This window comes from Odontomachus brunneus, unplaced genomic scaffold (assembly GCF_010583005.1).
Source record: "Odontomachus brunneus isolate Ranch 3 - 2012 unplaced genomic scaffold, Obru_v1 Obru_scaffold_134, whole genome shotgun sequence".
In the NCBI taxonomy this organism is placed as follows: Eukaryota; Metazoa; Arthropoda; class Insecta; order Hymenoptera; family Formicidae; genus Odontomachus; species Odontomachus brunneus.
The window spans coordinates 35617-48975 of NW_022639584.1; the positions used below are offsets into that span (position 1 = coordinate 35617).

A 13359-nucleotide genomic window follows, 5' to 3' on the forward strand; every position below is an offset into this window, starting at 1 on the left:
CTCTCTCTCTCTCTCTCTCTCTCTCTCTCTCTCTCTCTCTCTCTCTCTCTCTCTCCCCCTCCCTCTCTCCCTCTCATATACACATATTCACATAAAGGGTGTCTGACGATAAGTGTCTTATATCTCATATACATATTAAGTCGAACTGAACACAAAATTCCTCCATCATTTTGCAAAAAACCACGTAAAATTTTGAGTTATTAATTAAAGAAGATTAAAATAAAAGAAAATCTGCTGTCGTGTGCTTGCAGATTAAGGCTGCGTTCGGGGAAACGCTATTTAGCGCTATGAGTGTGTTCTGTCCATGTTTGTTCCTGAAAGTTGAACAAGGACAGAGAACGCTTATAGCGCTAAATAGCGTCTCCCCGAACGCAGCCTTCGTCAAGCTAAACGAAAGAGTCCTCTACTATTTTCCAAACCACCAGGTGGATTTTTGAGTTATTAATCAAAGAGAAGTGGCGAATGATCGCGCGCAATAATGCGCCAGTGTCCTTTAATTAACAACTAAAAATCTACGTAGTTATTTACAAAATAGTAGAGGACTCTTTTTTTCAGTTTGATCTACACGCAAACAAGATACTTATCATCAGACACTCTGTGCATACACACACATACACGCTAACGCTTCGTTAGTCTCGGCGAAACGGCGATAAGGGTGTAAAACACAAAAATTCGCTACATGCCAAAAGAACACATAGACAAAAATGAAGCATGCTTTAGCACGTGCTGCGTAACATGGAGACGAGACACGGACGCCGTACGCATTTCTGGAGCACACACTTGGAGGCAACGCAACAGTTGTTTAACAAGCGTCATGCAAGACGGTTCTTATGATCAATCACAGTCGTAGTCTCATACGACGATTCATTAATTGAACTCCATCGTCACTCTACGTTTCCTGTTTCTCTCGACTGCAAACTTCCCCGAGGCCGTTCTCTTTACCTCAACGACGTCTTCTTCTTCTCCTAGTACATCGATCTTTCATTCGTTATAGTCTTATCGTCTTTTTCCTTTTCTCTCTCTCTATCCCTCTTTCTTTCTTTCTTTCCCTCTTTATTTCCTTATGTGGTCGGGATCATGCATATGATAATAAAAATCATGTTAGCACAAAACACACCCATACACGCCAGGTCGTTTGTAGATCGTTATTATAATGCTCGTTCTCAATCTCTCTCTTTCTCTCTCTCATTCTCTCTCTCACTGTCTCTCTTTCTCTCACGTTCTCTCCTCCTTTCTTTCCTTGTTCCTTTCATCCCACTTTCATTCTCTATCTTTCATTCTTGGGATGCAAGGATTTTTGGCTCGAGTAAAATAGGATTTTCAAGAGACCAATGAAAAAGAACGATTATTGCAGTATTAAATGTCTTTAGTAAACAGTATTTTTAGTAATATATATATATATATATATATATATATATATATATATATATATTATTAAAAATATATATATATATATATAAATAAACCAACGTCAAGTTGTATGCCAAAAACCCGACTCCGTTGTTAAAGCAACTATCCTTTACGTTATTGCATTTTGCGAGAAAAAGGAAGGTCTGGTTAGTAACGCAATCGTGCTTTGTTAGAAATATCCCAGATAGAAGCCAAAGTCGTATAAAATTACGGAGGAATCTGCACTTTTGGAATGTTTATGTTTTGTCAAGCTAACGTTAATGTCGATTAAGTACACACAATTATATGCATGACAGAAACAGAAGCATATTTGAAGCTGAGAGAGTCAAAGACAATCGGCCGGCATAGAAAGTGAATTCCTCTCATTTCGACACCGCATTTTCGCGACTGCTTTCGTAGAAAGACCCGTGTCGTGTGAAAAGCCACGTGGAAACGTAATCACGCCAACGTAATCGGAGAAACGTCCACACGTAAGATTCACTATCGAGAATTTTAGTTTTCGCTTTTCATCCGAATCCCGCGACGTGTCGTTGCGCCGATGATAACGACGACGCTGTCGAACATCCCGAGGGGGATGATTCCATGCGGTTAATCTCTCTCTCTCTCTCTCTCTCTCTCTCTCCCCCTCTTTCTCTCTCTTTCTCTCTCCTCGGCGGTTCAGTCCCAGATTTCGTTCGTTTCGCTCGGTCGTCGTAGGAAATCACGTCTCGACGCTTTGTTTCTGCATGGTATAATATGTACGCGTCGCTCGAGCGAACGGAGGACGAGACTCACACACTTGCCGGGGAAAAGGGAACGTGTAGCAGTGAGTGGAATGCGTAGAGGAGTCTGATTTACGGAGTAGCAATTCACGATTTCGACATCGTGTCTCCTCGAGAGATCGTGCGGAATGATTCCGCAACCGTAGGAGTATTTCGAGCGGAGATTCACAGACGAGACGTTACGCGCGCGATAATTGACAATTCGGCGACGAGTCGCCGATGAACGAGAGAACGACGCGCATTTAAACGCTACTCGGCAAATACAACACATTTGCGGAAAAGCCTCTTGTTCATCAAGAGCGCAGAGGAAAGAAGTGAGTAAAGGACTGTTATCAGTAGCACCTCCCAGCAAAAATCTCCCATGTTCTTAGTAATAGTATGAAATAGTAGTAATAGAGCACTCTAATAGTGTAGTAGTAACTGTAGCAGTAGATGTGGTAAGAGCAATAATGATAGTAATACTGCTAATAGTAGAATTAGTAATAGAACAGTGTCAGTGTATCAGCAGAGTTCTAAGTTGCGCTCCGAAGGCCCGATCGCCCTTGCTCGAAAATGATCGAGAAGTCTAAGTGGAGAAATACGAGAGAGATGGTGTTATAATACTGCTAATATAATATGATATTGGTAGCACACTAGTGATTAATATAATGTATCGCTGCTACTCGCCCCGCGTGTTCGCGAAACGCAAATGAAACAGTGACACGGGAAAAAGGTTATGCGTCTAAGAAGTCGAGCGTAGCTGACTAGCTTTCTATGTGATATCGTTATATGCCATTTGGATGTCGAAGAATCAGTCGCGACGGTGTGTCGTGGGAGAAATGTGGCTCGAAGTGTCTACGAGTAACGCGGGACGCGTTATTGCGATTTCGTTCGTAAGTGGCACGAGTCGCCGGGAACAGAAGACTAAGATATTCCTCGTGGACTCGAAGGTACACTGAGAGAAGAGGTATTTAAAAAATAAAAAATGTTTATGCACGGTGGGCGTTATTGACACATTTACTTGCACTAATGTGAAATATGTTTCAGATAAGAAAACATACATTTTCCCTTAAAACCTTGGCTTTTCATAAAAGTAATTGTGTTCATTCTATTCAAGTAGGAGCCAAGCAAAGCTAGTTTAGTGTCATGGAAAGCACTATTTTAATAGCACTAAACTGTGCTTGGCTCTCAAAGGTTTTATTAATACATCTCTTATCATCAGAATCTTATTTAATTTACTTTATTACACTGTGAGAGAAGACGTCTAAAAAATAAAAAATATTTATTTATTGGGCACTGATAACATATTTACTTACACTAATATAAAGTATCGTTCAAAAAAGAAAATATACATTTTCCTGAAACATTGCTTTTTCATGAAAGCAATTATGTTTATTTAATTTAAATAAAAAAGCCAAAGACAAACAGTTCAATGCTATCAGAAGTATTATTTTAATAAACTAACTTAACTAAACTAACTCTGTGCCTCCTAAAAAGATCTTATTAATTAATTTAATAATCATCAAAGACACATCAGAGGCTTATTATTTAATTAACTTTATTAAATAAAAGAATTTAAATTCAAGTAAATATGCTATTGTGGCACCCCTACCGAATTAATCTTTTTTATTTTTTAGATATTGTTTTCTCTTCAGTGAAAAAAGTAATTAGTTCGTATCGAACCCAAGACGGACATCAGAGTGTTCTGCTGCCGACTCTTTATACGACTCTTGACTGACGAAACATCAACGACTATGAAATTGCATGGCACAAAGGAAGAACGATAACACGAGGCGAACAACAGACGAGACTATAACGGCCTCAATAGACACTTCGACGGGGGATACATCCGGGGGACGGAGAAGGTGTGTGTCGGGGAGAAGGCACAGGCAGAAAATATGATCGATAACACGGTGAGGGTAGTGAGAAGGGTCGTTTTCAGGCAAGCACACAGGCAGGGGCTCGCGTAGGGGACTCGCGAAGACTTCGCGAGGACGCAGGACTCGCCTAAAGGGGACTGACCTGGGTGACAATGGGGCTGTACTCGCTGGCCGTCGTACTGGCCGTGGACTTAATCGTTCCCGCATCGTCGACTACGGCAGAAGCCGTAGTGGCGTCCGAGGGTCTACAACTGCGTCTTCTTGCGATCTCGTCTTTATCGCGTCCGAAATCCGCGTACCTCCTCGCCTCGTGCCTACTACCGAAGACAATCTCGCTCTCGGTTTTTTCTCGCCTGGGCCTCTGCGGGCAGTCGCGTCTCAACGAGAAGTCCGTCAGCACCGGCTCGCCGGAGCTCAGGGCGTTGCCTTTCTTACCGACAATACCGGCGACGCTAATCTCGCTGCCGCGCCGATTGCCGCTGGCGAATATACTGGACCTCGACGAGTCCGAGGACTTGTGCAGGTACGCCGAGTGTCTCGCGGACGGGAAAAAGTCCGAATTCTCGCGGCGGAAGGCGCGCGCGAACGCGCTCGAGGCATTGCCCAATTTCGAGTCACTCTCTTGCCGCCTGTGAATCGGCTTCAATTGCTGTTGCTTTTGATGATGTTGTTGTTGCTGTTGTTGTTGTTGATGATGATGTTGTTGTTGTTGTTGTTGTTGTTGGTGTTGCTCGTGTTTCCGTCGGGCTAACTGTTCCTGTCGCTTCAACGTTCTTTCGCTAGACGAAGAGGAACGATCCTCGTTGCCGGACTTGCTCGCGCCGACCTCTTCTTGCGGGCGCTCCTGTTTTATTTTGTCCAGCTTTTCGTTAAAACCCTGAAAGAAGCGGGTGAAATCCCACTCTTTCAGGAGGAGCTGCTCGTCTATCTCTGAACGCCGGTTGCCGCTAGCCGTTGCACGATCGTCTGACATCTGACTAAGTTTCTAGAGTGCGCGTACGATGGCGGGGATAACGGTACGGTGACAGAGAAAAAAAAACAAGAAAAAGAAATGCGTGCGATAATAACGTGAAACGATGACTGTCGATGGAGTGCTTGGAGTGTATAAATGGTACAATGTATGAGTATTAGAGAAAAAAAAAAGGAAAAAAAAACGAGAGAAAAGACGACAAACGACTATTGTTGCGACGGTAGTGAGTCTGTAGAGTCGTCGAGAGGTGTGCAATGTATAAATGTGACTCCAAGATTAAAATATACAGAACGAAGCGACCGTCGAGAGAGGAGAAATAAAAAAAAAAGAAGATAACGATGCGATATACATATTCACCACCGAAGCAATATAGTCTATCGGGCAGCATATTTATTCATCGTTCGTATATGAATGTGCAGGGTGTATCGTACGACAGCGGCAAAAGTACAGACAACAAGGCAGTGCACCATTGTGCTCGCTTGGAATATACAAAATTCAGTCACGACGAGTATGTGGAACAATGTAACAATGAAGGGAGCGGACAGTGACCACTGAATTAGTCCCGATTATCAGTTAACGTACGTATACATATTTACAGAAAAAAAATGATAAAAAAATGGTAAAAAAAAAAGGAAAAGAGGAGAAACGACAATTATGTGCATCGCAATCGTTCGTGTTCCCTTCCCTTCGTCCATTCTCGAATTTCGTTCGTTCTTTCGCGAGAGTCAGTGATTTCACAGTGGAAATGTCTGATAAGAATTGAGATGGCTTGACGCGCCGATTCCCTAACGAATCGGCTGTTGACGTCAATAGAAAAGGAAATACGCCGACTGCTTTGCGCGAACTACTGAAACGTGATCACACCAGTCTCGTACGTTACATACCATCGATATGTACGGGAAGACCTCAAACGACCGAAATTAAATGTACAACCGAACGGAAGAGAAAAGAAATAGTCTACGAAAATATATATAGGTTTTAGCTTGCATAACAAACTCTGGAGGAGAGGTACTCACTCGTTTCATGACTAGCGTACGGTCTCCCGATTCTTCCTCATCGGGGGTCGGTGGGAGCGGGCGATTCGGTGCTCCTCCTAAGAATAAAGGTGGAACAGATTAGATAAAGAAAACAATTGAAAGGTTAGATTTAAAAAACGTTATTAAATCGAGATAAATCGAGCCTGGGATTTATTAAGGAAACTCAAACTCCTTACCCTTTGGCTTGTCTTCGTGGTGGGAGTTTTGAGCATTGTGCGAAGACGACGATGACGAGTCCGACGACGGTCTGAAAGGAGAAAATTCGGGACTGCAACGACGAACAAATATGCGAGATGACGATGGCGCACGATGACGCGATGAAGCACACAAGTAACACACGTCGCCGGTGTTGTCGAAGCAAGGCGATCAGGCGAGACGAGGCGAGGCGATGTGATGCGATGCGACCAAGACGACCATGTGATGCGAAATGTCGAAGCGTGGGATAGGCGTGATGGGAGGTGAAACGAAATGATATTAGTACGATTAATACCAATGCACTCTGCCGAGAGCCACGTTCTATTTATATCAGTCGGTTATGTAAGTAATGTACAGGTCAGCGGCCTCTAAGGAAATAATATTTACAAGCTCGTACAGCGGAGGAATGGCTGTCCATTACCTCTCCCATGTCACTACGTGTTTACGTGACACAATATGCGCGCATTAACACGCGGTGTGGATAATGGACACCATAAACATTATTTGTTCAGAGGTCACCGACTTGACGGTTACAAGTTGAAACGGCTCCTGACGATTAGTTACTGTTGTTTACGCCATGACGTTTACGTGTTACCGAGATGAAAGGTTTGCACTGTAACCCGACTGTTAAGATGTTACCTCACGAAACAGCTTATGGTAAACCATACTTACAGTGGCTTAGGTGGATCACTGGCCAACAAAGTTCCGTCGTTTCTCAGATTGTTTCCTCCAGCGTCTTCCAGATCGTCGTCACTGTCACTATCGATCGACAGGGCCTAGAACGACATAACGTGACGTATCACTTTGGACGTGTCGTTTCCCCGTTTCTCGTGTAGCGACATTAATTACCGCACATCGTACGTTCTTTACCTCGAATTAGACGCAAGGCGATGGTATCGTTACGTATCGTTCACGTGAATAACGAATAACGAAGAGAACGAAAGGGATAAATAGAACAAACAACGAGGGATGATAGATAGACGGAGATGCACAGAGAAACACGGAGTGTAATCGCTCTCGCTGCTGAGAATGTTATCAACAGCCACGGGCGCGGCTCCAATAGCTTACTTGATCGAGAATACTGGAGGATTGCGGCATCTGTTTGTTGTTCTGATCGTTACCACCTGCGGGCTGCACCGAATTCGACGTAGACGATGCTGCAGGGCCCTTATGCTGCCTGTTTGGCCTCGGCGGGGCCTCGGGGCCCTGTGACACACCAAGCTCGTTGAGTTGAGCAGCCAGCATGTCCAAGTCCTACCACCCACACGCACACACGCACAACCCCGTTAGTCACTGTTCCGAGACACCTCCGAGAGAATCTTTTGCTAGAGAAGCCACCACGCAGCCAAACAAGGCGGATAGGCGAGGAAGATGTCAAAGAGAGAACGTAAAGTACTGCGGTTTGAAGCGAGACTGCCGAATGACGCTTGAAGGAAGCTCAGAAAACGTTAATTACGATGATGACCAATCCAGACGCAACACGTTTAATGAAACACGTTCTAACGCGAATTGCTAATTGCAAGATTTGAGAATTAAGAAGCAGAATTGTTAATTAGAAAGAGCCCAAAGCCGAGGACGACATGACGACATCGTGAATGAACGATCTCGACTTTCATATCGCGATAATATTCGTATGTTAAGATTTATTAATGTGACGAGAGAAATCACTCTATCGCGCGTTACTTTCGCGACGTGAACGATTTCCTCCTTGCATGCATCGAATTATGATAAAACGACCGACGTGTTATTTTAAATAAAATTATACTGACATATTTCTCTTTCTCTCTCTCACTCTCTCTCTCAACGACGCGATGTCAACGACGACGATAACAAGATGAAAAGATCATCGACATTATTTCTCGAAACACCAACAAACGTGTTGTGTATGTGGATCTAAACATATATCGTTCTACTGACAAAGAAAATCCACTTAGGCGATCAGAATGAAGCCTAATGAGGGACAGTGCATAGTGCTCACAAGCGGAAATATATTAAGTAAAAGGGCATGTGACTTGTTATTTTATGAAACGGAGAAATTTAATAATGATCGATCAGCGCGCAAGACCAGAACGGATCTCGCCACGAGCATTATTCCGTGAACATAAACGTCTCGAATTGACAGCTCCGCGCGCCGATCGTCATTATTAAATCGTTATCCGTGTGCGCGAGACGCGTCTGCGAAGAAGCAAGATGTCGATACACATGTAACGAGAAAAAGGATAAAGTGTGCGTGTCTCATCTTACCTCTGGCCTCCTCGGCGGCAGCTACGGTACGTGTGAACATAGAAAAGAAACAAAAACCAAATACATTCCAAGTTCGAGTGCCAGGAGCCTCTGTGTACGTGTGTATATGTAATAGAACGCATCAGCGTGCACGCCAATGACGCAATAGCGAAATAGAGAACGCGTGCAAGATGGATACGATAATTAAATAAATAAATATATATATATATATATATATATATATATATATATATCGCATATAGTATATCGCAAGTATATATAGAGAAAGAGGGACATACAGAGTGAAGACTATGCGTCATATAAAGAATACTCGGACCGATAAATACAAATTTAAGGCAAAACTGCAAAAAAAGAGAAGGGGACAGACAGCGTATGCCTTGCTACAAGTCTGGTCATCTATCCTTTTATCCATCTATTTATGTAACTCTTATTCGCAAAGTGTAATGGGAGAAAAAGAGGGACGTTGGTTCCGGATGATTAGCGAAAAGGTCAGAGGTTACGAAAAGCGCGTGTCTATTCACGAAGGCTTACCATAGGCTTGAAGACATGACTGTTCCTCTGAGGCGCCGGTTGCCCGCCGGATCCTCCGCTACCTCCCCCTCCTCCGGCAGGTGTCTGATGATTAGAAGGCGGCGTGGATACTTTGTGCGGTTGCCGAGGATCGTCTCTGGGTGTCGGAGGTAATGGACGAGACGGTGGTTGGGGATCTGGTACCACTAGTCATAATTATCAATATCAAGGTTGTGACGTAAATTTTAAGACTATGTCTACACGGATTGTTGATCAATTATGTAGAATATTGTCTAACTTTGATCAGTATGATCAGTATGCAATTTCGACTCGACATGAACGTTCTCACAAAGAATACATTGAGCTTACCTATGAGTCTGTGCGGTATAGCAGGTCTCGCGGGTGGCCCAGGTTCCGGAACCTCTCTCTGCAATCTGCTGCCCGGTTTTTCTTTAGCGGAGGGCGCTTGAGGAGGTACATCCTGCGTTAGAGTCCTGCCCTCCTGAATCTGCTGAAAGTTACGGCGCAACGTATCGCCGCCGGGTGCTTGAACGATGGACGACGGTTCGCCTGCCAATGCGGGTTCATCCTCTTCATTTTCACTACCGCTGTATCGATAGTCGTCTCTTTCTGCAACGATGCAAGACGATATCATATAGCGCGCCGTACTCCGAGTAAACTGCTTAAAATTAACTTTCTTTATGGTATTATCTCACCTTTCTCCTGTTTGCGCTTTTTACAGCGATCGATGTGATCTTTCAGTTGTATTCTGACTTGTCTCTCCGTTGGTTGGTCCCGTATGAATGGATGTTTGAGAAGCTGTTCCGTGTAGGGTCTCTGGTGGTAATCCTTCACCAGCACCGTTTCGATAAATCCGTGAAACTTTTTGGCCCATTTTTTCGACTTGAGCCTCGGTGGTGGATTACGAGGGATCAGAAACAATGCCTGTTCAATGATAAAAAAAAAAAAGAACGATACGGTATAGCGGTGTATAATTTCATGAGAGGATTGCACGATACAGGATTACTCCGTCAAGACTATAATTATTAAAATTACTGAAAAACGCTCACTCTCATGGGATGAAGATCGCAGAGCGGAGGTTGTGATTCAGCCATTTCTAAAGCGGTAATTCCGAGCGACCAAAGGTCGCTCCTATTGTCATAAGTCGCGTCTGGATTCTCGTCGCAAGCGATAACTTCCGGAGCCATCCAGTACGGCGTGCCGATGAACGTATTTCTTCTACCTATCGTTCTATCCAATTGTGCGCTGACACCAAAATCGACTGAAGAGGCGGACACACGATTAATTGATGCGTGCGAAAATCTCGAAGATCACACTCTGTGATCATCTTATTCAAAATGATCTTACCGAGTTTGACTTCCGCGTTGTCAGTCAACAGAACATTTTGCCCCTTAATGTCCCTATGAATAACTTTATTGCTATGAAGATAACTAAGTCCTCTCAGTATTTCGCGCGAGATATAGGCTATCCACTCCTCCTTCAAGCTCTGGCCCTTGGTTGACTTGACGAGATCCGTAACGGAGCCAGCTCCGCAGTACTCCATAACCAGCCATAATTGATCGTCTTTGCCGGGTGATGACTTCTTCACGAAGGCACCGTAATACGTAGCTATATTTCTATGATTCGAGTACTGCAACACACACAAGAAGGCTCATTTGCATTAATTCAGTCTGCCGGCGCGATTCAGCGATTCTATTTATACACACACTCACCCGCTTGAGTACATTTATTTCCAACTTTATCTCTTCCTCCTCGTCCTGCAACAATAAACAGCTTGTTGAAATATACACCCCGACGAGACTCTTCCGATTCCTTATTACGTTTCCCACGTGAATATCCTACGTATTCTATCGCATATCGCGCATATCGCGCGCTCACTCAGAGCTTCGTATAGATGTATATGGTCCGATTAGAAATTGACTTGACATCATAAAATGATGCAGATAGATCGTTATCGAACAATCGTATCTCAAGCCATACTGATACCGTGGAAAGATAAGCTTTGCAAATACAACCGTTAGAACGAACATATCGCACATTCCACGAGGTTGAAAAAAAAAGATCAGAATGTGAAAATTTCGTTCAGCTGTGGAAGATTGTGAAAAGAGCAACCTAACATCTGCTAAGTAGGTAAGTAGAGTCGAGGCTTTACTCGCGCGTTACACGAGAGGGAAGAAAAGAGAGGGCACTCGCAAGGGGAGAGAGAAAAAGAGAGAACGATACAATGACGAAGATAGAGGAACACGCGATCATAATCGTATCGCTGCATTCCGACGTATCTTCCACCGCTTAGATCGACTTACAAAAAAGGCACGCAATATTATATTAACACTTTTCTCTCTCTTTTTCTCTTGTTCTCTTTATCTCAGTTAAAGATGAGTCTCAGGACCGATTTTTCCAACCTCTTGATGAGCTAACTAACAGTTAAATCATGTTTATTTTTGTCTAATTTGAGGGAAAACCAAAGATAGTCACATGACTTTATTAACTGTTAGTTAGCGCGCCAAGAGATTGGAAAAATCATTCCTCAATCAGGATGAAGCAAGATAGAATGATGAGAAATTAAAGAGATAATTTGTAGGTGTCTACATGTTGTGTGTGCGTGTGTGTGTGCGTGAGTGTAAACTATTACAGATTAAAAAGCAAGTACGTGACGAGGACCTGTTTATTGGGAACGCGCGCGCCGATAGATGAGTATCGCCGTGGTAATTTTCCATATCGTAACGGTACATAACGACCGCTCTCTTCACAAGTTAATGTAACGACAATAATGATGACACAAAGGAAACGCGCCATTGCGCATCGCGCGCTAATAATTTATTCGTGCAATTTCACGCGGCAGGCTGCGTTATAAAAGGCATACGACGCCTTTCCGGCCTGATGTGACACGACAAATTCTGAATTCCAGAATGCCGTTGGATGTATCACCCGCGGCTTCGCAGAAATGTTCTTTGTTCCACCGCGACAAGCGACGATATGCATTAATGATTCTAGAATCGTTTCGTTGTATATATCGCGCAGCCTTCGCGTCTTTCGCTGATAAAACTTATCTATCTGCGGTCGAGACGCGCCGCTGGTATTACGTTTATTTTCTGGAATCGAAATGAGGCCTTTCCTGTCGGCCAATGAAAACCGCTCTACGCTGCCGAATTGTACAAACGACAACGACGACGACGACGACGACGACGACGACAACGACGACGACCACGACGTGGTCGGCCTCCCTCGGCTTCGTCATTGGAAGTGCGAGAGGACGCTTCTTGCACTTCCAGAACGAAGCATCCGCAGCTGCAATTTCGACCTCGAACAACGAAGTGAAGCCGAGCGAAGCCGCCGCGTCGTTCGTAATCGAATCCACGTAGTGAGGAAGCAATTAAGCCGCGCTTAGCCATCATGAGACCGAATACTTGCCTCCGTGACGTCCATGACCTTGATAGCCGCCAGCTGACCGGTCTTGGTGTGCCGACCCTACAAAACAGAAAAGCAAATCGTCATTATCGTCTGTTAAAGAGACACACGAGAATTCCTAGAGCATACGAACGTGTGATGTGTACACATATTTCTAAACTTAACCCCCAAGGCTGACTACCTCGAAATATCCTTTTATAATACGTACTATACGCGCAAGTTGGGTGCCGGCCACCCGACTCCCAATCATCGTTTGCCCTTTCGGCCACCTGTACTCTGTCTGCTCTCTCTCTCTCGTTCCCGCCTTCTCGCCATTGGCAAAGGATTCGATAAATTATTAAAAGAAAATGACGCACACGTCGCGATTCAGGGCGAGGGTGAGAGCAAATGCCTGCATATCTTTCCCGATGTAAGCATCTCATTTTCTCCAGCCGCCAAGGGACAGATGGGGGCAAGGAGACGGAGGGGGCGGACAGACAGGGTGGCGCGCCACGGCGGAAAAAGCGTCACGGTACCACACTTCATATATTCAGCCTTTTTCAACTAGTACAAAGCCACGCGCATATGGCTGGACGATATACACGACACGAGCGTCTACCCTCTCACAAAGAGGATCGACTACAGTTCCTAACGTTTCTCACTCGCTCCTCGACAAAAAACTCAGAGAGAAAGAGAGAGAGACTCTCTCTGGTCGTCTCTGTTTCTGAATCTCCTCCACCTACGTGCGTGCAAACGTCATTCTTTCTCTGGAAGCAAGAGTCGCCGCCGGTGCAGGACGAGACGATTAAACGTATGTGACGTTGAGCGCACGACGGTAATTTGTGGAGAAATCGTTATAACGTGCGACAAGTTTCAACATGACTGAAAAAAATACATATACACACATATATACATACATATATATATATATATATATATATATATATATATATATATATATATAT

General features: G+C 44.1%; 1 protein-coding gene across 13 annotated transcripts in view; it reads right to left on the bottom strand.

The window, feature by feature from the left end:
- LOC116850066 (serine/threonine-protein kinase mig-15) overlaps positions 1 to 13359 on the bottom strand; it is a 36516-nt gene that overhangs the window by 9811 nt on the left and 13346 nt on the right. For 3 of the 13 annotated variants that reach the window (XM_032827898.1, XM_032827897.1, XM_032827896.1), the window contains exons 3-14: positions 12419 to 12475; positions 10720 to 10764; positions 10355 to 10637; positions 10057 to 10268; positions 9703 to 9931; positions 9356 to 9616; positions 9008 to 9192; positions 8477 to 8497; positions 7301 to 7486; positions 6905 to 7008; positions 6214 to 6305; positions 6017 to 6093 (exon numbers count right to left, since the gene is read on the bottom strand). In XM_032827898.1, coding sequence (XP_032683789.1) covers positions 6017 to 6093; positions 6214 to 6305; positions 6905 to 7008; positions 7301 to 7486; positions 8477 to 8497; positions 9008 to 9192; positions 9356 to 9616; positions 9703 to 9931; positions 10057 to 10268; positions 10355 to 10637; positions 10720 to 10764; positions 12419 to 12475 — 1752 coding nt within the window. Of the gene's footprint in view, positions 1 to 4172; positions 5016 to 6016; positions 6094 to 6213; positions 6306 to 6904; positions 7009 to 7300; positions 7487 to 8476; positions 8498 to 9007; positions 9193 to 9355; positions 9617 to 9702; positions 9932 to 10056; positions 10269 to 10354; positions 10638 to 10719; positions 10765 to 12418; positions 12476 to 13359 lie in introns of all 13 variants that reach the window. The other 10 variants (XM_032827889.1, XM_032827886.1, XM_032827890.1 and 7 more) reach the window with 9 other exon arrangements.